Here is a 16538-nt window from a genome sequence, read left to right as displayed (position 1 = left end):
TTACCAGACTGGAACTTCCTCATCATTTCCGGGTATCTGGGCTACTGGGTTCGCGCCCACCCATTGCGCATGCTCAGAACGGCCGATACATACAGGCAAAACCGTGGAACGCAAGCCTCACTCAGTCTCAAGAGTGCAGGCTCAGAGTGGACCGCACCACCATGACATAAAATGTAATTAACACATAGTGAGATGCAAGCTTAAATAGATATCAAATGCGCAGACTCAGTGAACTGCACCACCATGAATGTAAATAAAGAATATCAGATGTCCTTATATATACTGACGCCGATCACAGAGGCAAGAATTCACGTCAATCCGCGCATTATTTGGAAAAGAGGGTTTTAGCTCCGTAAAATTACTATTGTGAATATTTGTTATATAACTTGATATAGGCTCATATGAAAATCCTAATTATATCACAAAGACCAATTTGTCAATATACCAATGGCGGCATGATATACCAGATATTTGTCTTCCAAATCATATATTTGCCAATTTAACAATATAATTTAGGATTTATGTTCCCATGCGGTTTTGGGGGAGAAAAATAATACCTATAAATTCCTCATCAAGTTATATAACAAAAATTCACAATAGTAATTTTACGGAGATAAAACCCTCTTTTCCAAATAATGCGCGGATTGACGTGAATTCTTGCCTCTGTGATCGGCGTCAGTATACTGTATATAAGGACATCTGATATTCTTTATTTACATTCATGGTGGTGGAGCTCACTGAGTCTGTGCATTTGATATCTATTTAAGCTTGCATCTCACTATGTGTTAATTACATTTTCTGTCATGGTGGTGCAGTCCACTCTGAGCCTGCGCCCTTGAGACTGAGTGAGGCTTGCGTTCCACGGTTTTGCCCTGTATGTATCGGCCGTTCTGAGCATGCGCGATGGGTGGGCGCGAATCCAGTAGCCCAGTTACCAGGAAATGATGAGGGAGTTCCGGTCTGGTGACGTGACTATTGCGCTCTGCGGTGCGAGGTGTGACTGAAGAAAGAGTGCACGCTGATACTGACATGCGCATTGAGGGTAAGGGGTGTGTCCCTTAATGACGCCCGGGGCTGGCGGGCGTTGTAGCGGTATGTTTAAATGGAGGTGATATCGAGGTGATCCAGCTACTGTACCACATCAGGACACATGTTACTGTTACATAGGGCCTCCTGATGAGCCCAGATGGGGTGAAACGTGTTGTGGCGTTATAATCTGACTGGCAGACGGCGGGCGATACAATGAGTATCCAGACCATATATATCTGAGCATCCCACTGGTTTTATGTGCATATTATTGTTTGACCCCGGATGGGGTTTTTTGTTGTATACAGTGGGTATATAATCAGAAGGCATTGATCCTGTATGGGTCAAAATGTATCATATGTCTGAGGGCGATTCCCTATGCTATCTATTTTGTGCCAGAGTAATCTGAGCCAATGTATATATGATGGTCAAAACTTATATATCTTTTTCATCACTTATCTGCGTGTCAATTGGTGATCTAATTGATATCATATCCTTTGAGTTCTCAAAGGAGGATTTGTTATCTTTGTATTGAATTTCACCTTAATACGCCATTATACTGGCGGTGTGTCCCTACATATGTTTTTAATCTATTGGGGTATAGGGCCCCCCTTATTATAGGATTGCCTTTGTATAGTGATAGGGGTCCCTTTAGTATCGGGGAAGGGATCTCCTTAGTGGCTGCAGGGTTTAATAGGGTCCCTAGGGAAAGTCATCATTGAGCGGGGGCGCCACAACGTTCCCCCCTAGGGTGCCAACCTCCGCGGCAAGGAAGGCGTGAGTGCTAGATTGCATCATGGATTCTTAGAAAATCCCCATTTTAATAATTTTTTCTATTGGGCACTTTTTGATTTTTTGATTGTGCTCACTTTGTGGTGTTACCCCCTTTTTTGGGGCTCTTTTATCAATAAATTATAATTTTTTAGGGTATTATATGATAATTGGTTTTAGACCCTGGTTTATCTTGTATTCAGTTTCCAGTTCTGTAGTGCCAACATTCATTCCTGGACCTGTGCTATCCGTGTCTTGCGTATGTTTCGATGTCCTGCCAGTTCCCTGGGGTCTTACCCGTGATGGCTCCTGCCATTGTCTGAATGATGTCTGAGGTCAGTGTCTGATGTTCTCCTGCTGTGCCTGTGCTATGCCTGAGCCCTGAGAGAGACCATCCTAGTACGCCCATGCCAGATAACCCTGCACTGCATCAACCTGTGATGACCCTAGCCATCTTCTGAAGTCTGCCCTGGATCGGTGTCTGATGTTCTCCTGCTGTGCCTGTGCCTCTCCTGTGGGCTGAGAGAGGTCCTCCTAGGATATATGTGCCAGATGTCCCTGGACTGCTTCAACCCATGATGACCTCTTGCCATTGTCTGAAGCTAGTCCAAGATTGGTGTCTGATGTTCTCCTGCTGTGCCTGTGCCACTACTGAGGCCTAAGTGTGAAGTCCTCTTAGAATGCCCATGCCAGATGACCCTGGACTGTGTCAACCCATGATGACATCTTGCTTCGCCTGTCAACCTGAGATGTGTACCCTTCATGATGTGCGTAATCGGGAACCTGGTGTCTAGATGTCTTTTTGCTTTATTTAAGTAAACTTTATATTTCATCATACCTGAAGTTGTACGGTGTCTTTTAGTCCTGCATATGGCCATCTTGTCCACAAGCTCACCTGCCACACACCCCGGTCGCTACCCTTCCTTAGTCCGGGTAGGCCCGGGTTCCCCTCTGTGGTCCAGTGGGTCCACATTCCACGATCACCTGGGACGCATACCCTGTCATCATTATGGTTCGACGAAGTAGGAGCATTGGCTGGGTAAGCCACGCTACGTCCGCAATTGTAACAACATCATTTATAAAATGCTGAAAAACTGGAACTGGAACTAGAGCGAGTACAAAAGAGGGCATCAAAATTAATAAAGGGCATGGGGGAACTACAATAACCAGAGAGATTAGCAAAATTAGGATTGTTTAGTCTAGAAAAAAGATGACTGATGAGCGAACTAATAAACATATATAAGTATATTAGTGGACAATACAAATATCTCTCCGATGATCTGTTTATACCAAGGAATTTGACGGTCACAAGGGGGCATTCTCTGTGTCTGGAGGAGAGAAGGTTTTTCCACCAACATAGAAAAGTATTCTTTACTGTTAGTGAAGTGAGAATATGGAATTCCTTGCCTGAAGAGGTGGTGATGGCGAACTCAGTCGAGGGGTTCAAGAGAGGCCTGGATGTCTTCCTAGAGTGTAACAATATTGTATCTTACAGTTATTAGATTCTTTAGAAGGACGTAGATCTGTGGGAATTATACTGATGGAATATGGGCTGAACTGGATGGACAAATGTCTTTTTTCGGCCTTACTAACTATGTTACTATGCTGGCGCATTAGTTAAACCAAAAGGTATTACTAAATTTTTGAAGTGACCATCAGGAGTATTAAAAGCTGTCTTCCACTCATCCCCCTGATGGACTCTTATACGGTTGTATGCCCCCCTGAGGTCAAGTTTAGCAAACCATTTGGCACCTGACACCTGAATAAATAGATCCAGAATCAGCGGCATAGGGTAGGGTACGATCCACGAACTATAATCTGGTTAAGCTCCCTAAAGTCCAGACAGAGACGTAATCCGACATCTTTCTTCTTGACAAAGAAGAAACTGGATGCCACTGGAGACAACAATGGTCTAATAGGACTCTTGCTCAAACTTTCAGTAATGTACTCCTTAAGGGCTTGTCTCCGTGGACGGGACAAATTTTACATTCTGCACTTTGGAAGTTTGGCCCCTGACTTCAAACTTATAGTGCAATCATAGGGCCAGTGTGGCGGCAACTCCTGACACCCCTTTTCAGAGATTACACCAGAATACTCCAATAAAGGTTCAGGGAATCACAGCAGAAATACAAATGCCTATGCAGTTCTCTTTGCAGAATGAGCTCTACTGGACTATGTCCTGTGTCTTCCAGTCAATTACTGAATTGTGAACTGACAACCAAGGAAACTCCAAAACCACCTGTGCGGGTAGTTTTTTTTAGCACATTGCACATTATATCCTCCAAATGTAAGACCTCGATGCGGAATTCCAAATCCGGTACACACTCAGTAAAAACCCCTTGAGAGAGTGGAGACGCATCCATGGCCACAATCCGCATGGGACTAGGAAGTTTGTCGACTCTTAACCCGGATGTGCGGGCGAAATGTTCATCAATAATATTCACCACGGAGCCACTATCCAGGAAACCTCAATAAAAACCTCCTGACCCCTGATTATTACCCATGCGGGGAGAACACACTGAGACGTCTTCATGGAGGATATACGTAGGCTCAGGTTGGGATCCTCCAAACCCCTTGAGCCTACCAGTTTTCCGACGGTGCCCCTTTTTCGATGCCATGGGACAAACATTAATGTAATGTCCCTTCTTGCCGCAGAAAAAACAGACCCCCTCCTCTTTTAGAGAAAAAGGGCCTTTTATTCTCCTGCGATGTCCCAGTGATCTGCATCGGCTCTACAGAGGTCTGCAGGATTACTATAGATGTTGCTGCCCCTCCCATACCTATTTGGTCTCCTGAAACCTTTGACGAAAATGGCGGTCAAAACAGACTACAAGTGCCATGGCAACCTTCAGAGAGGCGGGAGTCTCATACATCACCAAAACCTTCTTGATTCTCTCAGAAACCCCCTGCAAAAACTGACTCCTAAAAGCAGGGTCGTTCCACTGAGTATCCATGGACCAGCGGCGAAATTCAGCACAATAATCTTCGGCTGGCCGGTTCCCATGAATGAGAGAATGAATCTTGGACTCGGCCAAAGCCAGTTTATCAGGATCGTCATACATAAGGCCAAGTGAAGAAAGAAAATAAAAAGCGTCCACTGATTCAAACGCAGGAGAATTGGAGAGTGGAGAAAAAGCCCACGCTTGTGGGTTCCCACTTAACAATGAGACCACTATACCCACACGCTGAGCCACCCCTCCAGAAGAGGGGGGTTGTGCATGTCACACCCCTCTCTTGTGTGACATGCACATAAAGAGCCATCTTACACCACGTGCCCATACTAGGAAGCGCCTGTCTTAATCCTGTTCATTTAGACACTGTTCATAAGTTCAGGTTTTAAATACATTAGATAGGGACTGCTCCATTAAGGGTTACCTTGATGAGGTGGAGTGGCTTGGTATACACTTTTTTGCAAAAAAACGTATAGACTAAATACCCTGTATTTGTTGTCATCTCTTTATCAGCACTTGCTGATTATTGTCATATTTTTTACTGCAGGGTAATTTTGCATATTTGTTATTCTGTGCTTTCTTTTTGTGTTTCAGTCAGTGGGTGGTGTGAACACTGTCCGACCGACTTGTTCATATTTGTGCATGTCACATGTGTTTTAAATCCATTTTTATCCTTGCTTTTGCATTGTTTGAGAGACCCCACCCCTCTCTTGTGTGACATGCACATAAAGAGCCGTCTTACACCACGTGCCCATACTAGGAAGCGCCTGTCTTAATCCTGTTCATTTAGACACTGTTCATATGTTCATGTTTTAAATACATTAGATAGGGACTGCTCCTTTAAGGGTTACCTTGACGAGGTGGAGTGGCTTGGTATACACTTTTTTGCAAAAAAAGTATCGACTAAATACCCTGTATTTGTTGTCATCTTTTTACCAGCACTTGCTGATTATTGTCATATTTTTTACTGCAGGGTATTTTTGCACATTTGTTATTCTGTGCTTTCTTTTTGTGTTTCAGTCAGTGGGTGGTGTGAACACTGTCTGACCGACTTGTTCACATTTGTGCATGTCACATGTGTTTTTAATCCATTTTTATCCTTGCTTTTGCATGGTTTGAGAGACCCCACCCCTCTCTTGTGTGACATGCACATAAAGAGCCGTCTTACACCACGTGCCCATACTAGGAAGCGCCTGTCTTAATCCTGTTCATTTAGACACTGTTCATATGTTCAGGTTTTAAATACATTAGATAGGGACTGCTCCATTAAGGGTTACCTTGACGAGGTGGAGTGGCTTGGTATACACTTTTTTGCAAAAAAAGTATCGACTTAACACCCTGTATTTGTTGTCATCTTTTTACCAGCACTTGCTGATTATTGTCATATTTTTTACTGCAGGGTATTTTTGCACATTTGTTATTCTATGCTTTCTTGTTGTGTTTCAGTCAGTGGGTGGTGTGAACACTGTCTGACCGACTTGTTCACATTTGTGTATGTCACATGTGTTTTTAATCCAGGACTGCTATAGATGTTGCTGCCCCTCCCATACCTATTTGGTCTCCTGAGATCTTTGACGAAAATGGCGGTCAAAACAGACTACAAGTGCCATGGCAACCTTCAGAGAGGCGGGAGTCTCATACATCACCAAAACCTTCTTGATTCTCTCAGAAACCCCCTGCAAAAACTGACTCCTAAAAACAGGGTCGTTCCACTGAGTATCCACGGACCAGCGGCGAAATTCAGCACAATAATCTTCGGTCAGCCAGTTCCCGTGAATGAGTGAACGAATCTTGGACTCGGCCAAAGCCAGTTTATCAGGATCGTCATACATGAGGCCAAGTGAATAAAGAAAGAAAAGCGTCCACTGATTCAAATGCAGGAGAATTGGAGAGTGGAGAAAAAGCCCATGCTTGTGGGTTCCCACTTAACAATGAGACCACTATACCCACACGCTGAGCCACCCCCCAGAAGAGAGAGGATGCAGATGGAAATACAGTTTGCAGGATTCATGGAAAGAAACTAACTTACTGCAATCTCCTGAAAACCGCTCTGGAAAGGTCAATTTTGGTTCACATGACCTAGTCGATGACTCGGACTGCACCGCAGAAGCTGACAAGGCCTGTTGCTGAAGTGCCCCTTTAACCTTTGTAACCTGGATAGACAGAGCCTCCAACTGTATAGTAAGGGAAGCTATGGGATCCATGAAAGGTAAAGTTTTGGGCTGACTATAATGTCATGGGGAGCAATGGGAAAACAGCAGATGAGGAACCTGGACCCCTGAACTGCCCCTCAGACTAGGAGGAGCCCTATCTTTCCTTAACTTGGGGGTACCCTTGATGATAGTGAAGCCCAAGTCATCAACTTGTCCCTATCTCCTGTTTAGCCCTGAGCTAATCCCCCAACCCCCACCCCAGGAGGTGAACAGTAGAGGAAACCACAGGTAAAGAACAACAGGGAATAAAGTATAGAATCATAGAATCGTAGAGTTGGAAGGGACCTCCTGGGCCATCTGGTCCAACCTCCTGCACCACAAAGCAAATTAACAAGATGACTCAATATGTGTGTGAGGGGAACACAATATTATTAGGGAACTGTACAAACAACAAAGCATACCTCATCAAACTCCAAAATAAAGACTTGAATATCAACAGCTACTCCAACACTGGACCAGTATGCAAGAGACATGCAAGTGCTATAGTCGATGTAAGGGGCATACTATATTACTGTTATACCTCTCCTTTCTCATTCGTCCTGCTGCCGTATGTTATAGTGTATCATAAGTGTATGTATAATTGTTTCAATATAATGGTACTACTACGTGATTTTGTGTATTATCGTTTCTATGTAATGGTACTGCTACACTATTATGTGTATTACCGTTTCTTGCTAAATGTATATTTGATAAGATGTTCCTTTGTGCTGCTATGTGTAGGGTATGTGCAGTTATAATATTGGTCACTAGATTGGGGCATCATAGTAAACGTAGTTACAGTTAGGATGTAGTTTAGTATAGGAAATAGTTAACTATAGGAAGGGCTACTGTATAGTAAGTAAGTGCACAATGTTAGGAAAGGCAGAAGGGCACGGGCGCCCAAACCGTCCACATGAGTTATAGGCCCAGGATGCCGCAGCAGACCTGTAATGTTTAGGAAGCAGTGAAGCCCAGCTATCCGGGGATCCTTAGGACAGAAGAAAAGTATTAAGTATCAGTGTTGCAGCAGTTTGGAACAGAAGAGAGAAAGCAGTCTGGGAAGAGTACAGGGCGCAGATTGTCCAATATGAGGCAGGTCATTGCGTGGGTTGATGCCATCCGATCCGGGGCAAAACGGACGAGGGGATCCCCAAATACAGTGAGTCTGGACAAGGAGGACGCTGCGGTACTGTCAAAGGCACTTTTACCCTGTAATGTACTGGAGGACGTGGCAAGTAGTGCAGGGAAAGATGAAGATACATGTGATGTGCAACCTGTGGTTAATGCTGTGAAATACTTGGATGTGCTGAGAAACGGAAAAAGTAAAGATGTTCAGTTTCAAGTTGAAATGGACTGTGTCTCAATTTTTGTGAAATCATCTGCAGACAGCATTCAGTGGAGCAGAAGAGAACCTGATGATCCTGGACCTGAAGACACAGGTATGCTGACTAAGGGGCACTATATTTATGTGAGGGGAGGTCAGGGTGTGATGGAGCGGAAGTACTCAGCCATGACTACCACCCTGGCCGAACCTTACATCGGCATTCAGGAATGTTCTGAGCCATACTAAAAGAGAGAAGGCGTTCCCAGCAGCCTCAACCACTAATCAAAAAATTAACTCCTGCCAAGCTGAAAATAAGTGAACAAACCACTGCCGATGCCCAAACTCAGGATAAGCAACAGGAAGGTGTAATGTCCCAGCGATCCCACCAACGATCCAACGTGGATGGGATCGCTGGGACATAGTTAGCTGATCGCTGGTGAGCTGTCACATAGACCCACCAGCGATCAGGACCAGCGAGCAAGCTGGTTTTCAATGCAAACAGCGAGTATCTAAGAGCCGCGCCGCTGTTTGCATTGAAAACAAGCTCCAAACGTCGCTGATCGTTGCTCTCCCGGTGCCACACGCAACGATGCGTGCTGGCCAGCGGGAGACCAACGATCAAAAAACGGCCCAGGACGTTCGAGCGCGATCAGCGATACCCGGCAGGTGGGCCGGTCACTGATACATGTCACACACAGAGATTTCGCTGGCGAGATCGCTGTGGCGTCACAAAATCAGCAATCTCGCCTGGCGATCTCGCTGTGCGTGACGGGGAATTAAGACTGCACAACAGACTCACCAGTGTGAACAGCGTCCGAAGCCGGCATGACAATGTGAATATCCCTCTTAGAAATGCTGAGCTCACTGTCTGGCAGTGGCTCTGTCATTGTGATGTCAGGCCACAGCCAAAGCCAAACACCGGAAGCAGTAGCAAGACTCGCTGATGGACCTGGGAAAAGTGAGTATAACCCAGTTTGTTTCTATATAATAACCCGAATTTGGGGATTTTTAGTGAACAATCCTTTAATGTAGCAGTAGCATTCAGGTTCTTGATTATCAGTATTGGATCAATTTTCACCCTAAAAAAATGTTGGAGAAGTAGAGCTCAATATAAAGAAGCCATTAGGTACCTGTGTGAACCTCACCCCCATTTTTCCATCATTTTGAAGATCTCTGCTTCGCATTTTTAACACATATAGCAAACTGAGGCTCAAAAGCTAAGAAAATAAAACATAATTACTATAGTAATATTAGAAGATTAGTAACTAGTAAATAATTATACCATAAACTCTTACCCAGCCAAGCACAGCCATACAGCTCCACTCGTAAGCACACGTTCATCGAATGGTCAGTCACTGGAATGAAGCGTAAAAATCTGGCAATTATAGGAGGCTCCAGATCCTTTAATACTATGTCATAAGGGTTGATATTTCCTTCAAGAACCTGAAAGAATACAGTTTTTTTTAATAAGAACATTTATCTATACAGGGATTACATAGTTTGCTCATGTAAAAGCAGCATCTGCATTTGGTCTGTTGCTATTATAGAACTATCTGGAAGCAGTGTGGCAGCAAAACATGATTATGTGATGCTTTACAGATTAGGAAGATCAGCTCAACAGTTCTTTGCGGTTGTCCTTGTGCACTAAAGTCTTACTTCAAATCGACCATAAAGGGGTCATTTGGTCTTTTAATAAAATATGTAACTGCAGACTCCTGAATTCTTACAGTGTGTGCATCACAAAAGTCACCAAAGAATTCATTGGTAATGCATGTGAGAGTGGACGGTTATATGACTTCAAGTAATGCACTCTGCATACATGCGATGATGTGCTGATGACATGCTTGGCCTTTCAATACAAGAGAAGTGAGCAAGGCCGAGCATGTCTAGTCAGAATGTGACTGGAAGTATGCAAATCGCATGTTCTTATCGGCAACACCAGAGAATATTGACAGCATGCAGTATGCACGCTGTGAGAATTCAGAAGTCTGACGTCACATAGAGTGCCTGAAGACTTTTCTTACAAGTCCGGAAACTCCTTTAATGCAGTGGTATTTACAGTCATGCCTGAAAGTGATGGCACCTTGATGAGCGAGCACACTCGTCACTATTCGGTGCTCGCCCGAGCATCACTGTGCTCGCGATGCTCGGAGCTCGCCAAGTATTTCCGGGGTTACTCGGTGGGAGCTTGGGTCCCTGCCCTGCATGTTTGGCGCTCTTTAAAGAGCCAATGAACATGCAGGGATTGTCTGCCACACACTGTAATGCCGCAGCGATGTTGGTTGTGGCATTACAGTGATTGGCTGGCCGCACAGCATCATCAGGTCTAAATCAGTTCTGGCGCCGCCATGTGCATCACATGCTGTGTCTGTGTGTGGGTGTCTGCGGGTGTATGCGGGTGTCTGTGTATGCGGGTGTCTGTGTGTGCAGATGTTTGCAGCTGTGTGCGGTAATGCTACCTCCGGTACTGTCGGTCACAGCGCTGCGGGGTCATGCTGTCAGATCTCAACATGATTCCACGGCTGACTATGACCCGCAATGGTGACCTGCGGTAAAAAAGCAGACTTGGCCCAATGAGATTACTGCTCCCATCCGCCTATATCTGGTGTCACTGATAACAGTGACAGCAGGTGCCACTGATGGAAGAGTAGTATCATCTGCCGGCGCCTGTGTTCACTGTTAAAAAAAAGTAAAATTACATACATATTCACATAAAAATAAAAACCAATTGTACTCACCTCACACCAAATCCCTGATGCCCTAGTCTCCTAGAAACAACGTAAAATAATAAACCAACATATACTCCCTGTTAGCCAAAGTTCAGGTAATTAAGCAATGTGTCAGCTAATCTGTTCCGCTGCTGTTTACGGCACTGCTGCGTGAGAAAGTTCTCACACAGTGGTAGTGCCGTGAGAGCACCAGAGTAATGAACTCCAGTGAACTCTCACGGCAGTGCAGTGATACACTACAGGAGGGATTACCTCCTGTCAGTGTAGGCCGGGTAGAGCAGTCACATCGCCCGATGTGACTGTTCTACACGTGAGATCATCGTGGGACACTCGGTAAATGGACTACGTCGGACAGGGAGCATTAAATGTTGGTTTATTATTTTATTTTTGTTGCAGGAGATAAAGGAATTGGGGATTAGGCGATGCAGTAAGTATAGTTTCAATAAGATTATTAAAGGAGTCTGTGTGATTATTTCCTATAAAGGACTTTATTCTGGCTTTGTCTTTCTTTACCATATAACTATAGGATTAGTAATGGATAGGTGTCTTATAGATGCTTCTCCATTACTAATCCATGGGCTTGAGGTCACCGGACAATACAAAGGTGACATCAACCCCACAAATATTACCCCACTTGCCACCACTGTAGGGCAAGAGGGAAGAGTAAGGCTGTGCCAAAATTGGCGCATTTATAAGATGCACCATTTCTGGGGTGGCTGAGAGCTGATGTTTTTAGCCTGGGGTCCCAATATCCATGGTCCCTTCCCAGGCTATTAATATCAGCCTGCAGCTGTCTGACTAGCCTTTGCTGGTTTGATTTTTATAGGGGGACTCCATGTCAATTTTTTTCTGGGGTTCACCTGTAAAATAACCAGTAAAAGCTAAGCAAACCTCTGTGAGCTGATATTAATAGCCTGGGAACCTTTATGGCTATTGGATCCTTCTCAGAATATTAACATCAGCCCTCAGCCATCAACTTTCCCTCTGCTGGTTATGAAAATTACGCTGGAGCCCACGCAATTTTTTTTCTATATTTTTTTAAATAAACAGATATTGTGTTTCACGCAGATTTTGGGTGTGTGTGTATGAGTCTTTAACTCTTTATGTACCATTTTATTAATGAGGGTATCTGGCTGACACCTGTTCATTACTAAACCTCGGGCTTGCTATTACATGTATATATTATATATATATATACATATAAATATACAGTATAAATATTGTGAGGCAGTGACCCCTTTTACAGCTAGGTGGCGCTGTATGTGCTCCTCAGGATATGCATGGAGGCGTAACTATGATGGTGAAACAGTGAGCAGCATTATTGTAAATGGACGCTATGTGTCGCAGAGGAGGTCCTCTGCGCTGTAAGCCAGTAATGTTGCTCTGGGACTTGTAGTTCTACAAGTGTTTGTTTAGTTTATAAAGGGAGGCTTAAAGGGTTAGTCGGAGAGCTGTGCAGGACTGTCTAACCACACATACACTGCCCAAATAAGGGGGTGGTTACAGCTACATAATGTGACCAGGGTTTGGGTCACATGGTGGGTGTGTAAGGTCCTGGATGACCTGTGTTTTGGAAGGTCCTTGGGAGAAGGACCGGAGCACATGGTGAGGCCATGGACCTGAAGGCCTGATTGTTAGGTGGTCCTATGAGTGAATGGATGTCCTAAATAGCACACGGAGAGGCCACGTACCTGGTCACTGTGCTGGAAGGTCCCATGTGGGTACTGGATTCCTGAACAGCACAGTGTGAGACCATGTGTTTGCAGAGCCTGTGACAGCACTGTGTTGAGGAAGCTACTGACCTTCTGAAGGTCTGGAACTGTTGGGAGTGCCCTGATCGCAAGGACAGTGATCCCAGTAAGGCAGTTTCCCCAGGAGAGAGGACTGATGAGGAGTCAGCATGTGGAGCAGGAGCTCCTGTAAGGTAATTCCAGACAAGGGGGTTATGGGCAAACAAGTATCTACCATTGGAACAGACTGTTGGTGCTTGTTGTGTTCCATAGATGTTAATGAACTATGTGGTCACCCATGGTAACTGGATGGAGTAAGGTCCAGCATGCTTAGAGACTACAAGTTAATGTCATCTGTTGGTGCCTGTTGTGTTCCATGGGCATTAATTAACTGTTTGGCGTGCAGTCGCCCACGGTAACCGGACAAAGAAGTCTGGCATGCTTAGGGACTGTGAGTTAAAGCCGTATACTATGAAGTGCTGTGGACTATGTGTTATGCCTGTGATATTTAACATGGCTTCAAGTGGTTTATGAGTGCATAATAAACCAAATAGACGGTTTTGTGAGAAAAACATGCCTTAATCCCGTTGCTAAGTGAGTCTCCCACAACACAAGCAGTAAGCACTGTCTTACATATGGTGGAGAATGCAGGCACAGTCTAGGAAGCATGACATTTTTTTCAGGACAGCTTGCTGTGGTTTGGCAGGGCCATGAAGATTACAAGCATCTGGCTGTAACTCGGTGGGGTTACAAAGTTTGCTGTGAATTGATGGGTCCACGAGAACTACAATCTTCTGGGGGTAACTTGGCAGGGTTATGAAAATTTGCTGTGGATCACTGGGTCCACGAAGTCTGCAGTGTGGAGCAGTGCAGAGCCTTGCGGAGAGGAGCTGCAGTTGCAGAAAGAGGTTCTGCAGGAGCTGCAGTAGCAGCAGCAAGAAGCGCTGCAGTGGAAGCTACCAGAGCTTCAGAGGTGTCATAAGAGGACAGTGTGGACCAGGTCGTACAAACTCTTAAAGGGCCAGTACAAGCCCAGAGAGACATGTGTTCTGTGTGAACTGGGGCCTAAGAAGGCCATGGGGGAGTCCACGGGGTGTTCCCCAGAGAGGGGTGGTGTCCCTAAAAGGGGTGGTGTCCCAAAAGGGTGCAGTGACCCAAACAGGGATGGTTGCCCAAAAAGGGGTGGAGTCGCAAATAGGGGTGGTAACCCAAACAGGGATGGTTGCCCAAAAAGAGTTGGAGTCCCAAAGGGGTGGTATCCACAAAGGTAGTAGTTGCACAAAAATGGGTGGAGTCCCAAAAGGGGGTGGTGGCAAAAAGGGGCGGTGGCAAATTCGCCATGGGTCTATAGCCAGGAACAGCAAAGTCCATGCTATACTGTGGATTGCTTGGTCGGTGAACTGACATTACATTGCCCCTTCTGGCTGGATGGAGAACAGGTGATGGGAGTGATAGACCCAGGGTGTCAGGTGTCTGTGCTGAGGACCCCTCCTGAACATTCTGTGTCACCTGGGATGGGGATGAGAGTGAATGACTCTGGTGGGGACGATAAAGACCTTTGACAGCCTACCCCTGCATTGACGTGACTGAGGTGTCCATGTACCATGAAGTGACGGTAGTCCCGGACTAGCTATGTAATATGGTAATAGATCGGGAGTTGGAGGCCCTGTGGGACTGGTGGATAAAGGAAAAAGGGTGTGTAGAGTTAATATGTATAGGAGGTAATAATATGGAAAATGCGCCCGCTAGAGTTGAATGTCCTAAGTTTAGGCATGACCAATGCAAATGGTGGACAGGACCAACTTAGCGACATGACTATGGCAGCCATACCAGAAAGTATCACCGTTAGACTGCTGGTTCCAGGATGACCGATCGAGTGGTGGTGACTCCTATTCAGACGGTGATGCAAGCGGAAAAGAATGCAGTAAAGCAGACTCAAGTACAAATGGCAAGTCTTTCTCTCGTCGCCGGAGACGTAAAGGGCGAAAAGGGGCTGAACAAGTTGCATCCTTTGAGGATACAGAAAAGAAAAAGCAGTGACTTGTGCTGTTGGTCAAGTTGTGAGAAATCTGCCACTGAAGAGATTCGAGAGGTACCTAAGGGTGATCGGGCAGAGCCTCAAAAGAGGTTGAAAGTGTCGAGCATGGAAGTTGCCAACTCCATGCCGCTGGATCAGGTGCGTTGTCTTGATTCTGAGCTCTTGGCAGTCAAAGCTCAGATTAGCAATAAGGAAGCGCAAGAACAGAAAGATGAGGAAAATGCGGTTTTGGAGGCTGGGAGCAAGAACAGTGATTCTTCAGAGAGCCTAGCAGAGACCCTAGAGGCAGTAGAAGGTGATAAACAGAAGACCTCAGAGAAAGTGGAATCTGTTGATGAAGGAACAGGTAGAACTCTGAAGCGGCAGAGTGTGGGTGGGCAAGATGGCCCATCTGAAAATATACTTAAAGAAGTGATTGTGCGACACATGCTGGCCAAAAGAAAACAGGATCATGAAAAAGAGCTGCTTAAAGAGACAGTGAAAGAGCATGTCAAATGAGAAAGGGTCCTGAGACAAGCAGCTGAGCACAGAGTGGATGAGCTGGAGAAGGAAGTCTCTGAGCTCAGAGGTCACCTGTTAACGTGTCAAACCGAGAACAAGGCCATATTAGAAGATATGGAGGTGCTCAAAGAAGCATTAGGAGGTCTTCTGCAAGAGAACAAGTTGGTGGTCACAGACTTACAGCGGCAGTGCCAGAGTGGTAACAAGGCGGAGCTGAAAATGCCCATCTTGGCAAGGGGTCTTGAACAGTGTAAAGCTCAGGAAGAGTTTGCGCCAAGAGCTGAACAAGACAGTCATCCAGTCGTGGCAGATGTCTTGATGGGAATGTCCTAGGCAAAGCAGCAGCCGTTCGTCCATGAAGAGAGTGAGACCTCACTCTTCTAGTGCATGGTAGAGGTACCCAAAGAAGTACAGGAAGCCTGTGCCAATGAGGCTGCGCATGAGATCTTTAGATAGGCAGTAGAAGCATGTAGTGTTAACTGTGCATCAGAGCCGAAACAGTTGGTGATACTGTCGACTAGGGAAGTCACAGTGAAGCGGGTGGCTATTCTGAGGGATATGCATCTACAATGCCTCCGCACGAAACAGATAATCCAGTTGAGGTATAAGGAAGCCGCTCAACGTTTGGAGCATGCCAGGAAAGCTCATAGTCAGCTGGGCTTTGTGGAAGACATCATTCAAGCGCCCAGAAATCTGGTGAGGAAAGTCATTGGGAGACTTGGAAAGGTTATTCAGGAACTCGTGAATAGATCCAGTGTGTTGAAAATGAAGATTCAAGCTGAAGGCGAAGGGTAGCTGGTGAAGATGGGATGGTTCCATTTGTCATTGTGGGCTCAGTGGAAAGCCTTAAAAATATCCGAATGCTCCCTGAATATCGGGTGACATACCTGAGGGAAATAGATCCGCTAAGGCGGGATAGACTGTAGATTAATAAACAGCTGCAGAACATAAGATAGCGACAGCCTTCAACCTAAGGTAAAGGGAACAGAAGGGACCCTGCAAATAATGGAAGTGCTGTTAGCTAAAGACAGGCAGCAAGAACACGCCTTGGTAATTCAGCAAGACAAGGATGCCGAGAATCTGCAAGTGGCAGTTCTACTCTCAGTACAAGGCTGAGGGACCTGGACAGTAGTCCCTGTGATGTACTAGATGGGTCAGAATCAGACCAGACTGTAGGCTCGACTGTAAGTGAGACTTATGACCGCACCAACCGTGGGTGGCGGCCATGTAGAGAAAGGTCGGGGTGATGGGGCGTACTTGAGAAATGAGACTAAAA

The 16538-nt window shown here is 45.5% G+C and overlaps 1 protein-coding gene across 1 annotated transcript in view; it reads right to left on the bottom strand.

Annotated features, from left to right (window-relative positions):
- DDR2 (discoidin domain receptor tyrosine kinase 2) overlaps window positions 1-16538 on the bottom strand; it is a 1077249-nt gene that overhangs the window by 399275 nt on the left and 661436 nt on the right. The window contains exon 6 of the mRNA XM_073557968.1: window positions 9560-9707. Within this exon, the coding sequence (XP_073414069.1) occupies window positions 9560-9707 (148 nt within the window). The remainder of the gene's footprint in view (window positions 1-9559; window positions 9708-16538) is intronic.

The sequence above is a fragment of the Dendrobates tinctorius genome, unplaced genomic scaffold, assembly GCF_039654945.1.
Source record: "Dendrobates tinctorius isolate UK_male_01 unplaced genomic scaffold, ASM3965494v1 ptg000012l, whole genome shotgun sequence".
NCBI lineage: Eukaryota > Metazoa > Chordata > Amphibia > Anura > Dendrobatidae > Dendrobates > Dendrobates tinctorius.
Note: the sequence above shows the minus strand (reverse complement) of the source record. Positions and strands in the feature narration are given on the sequence as shown.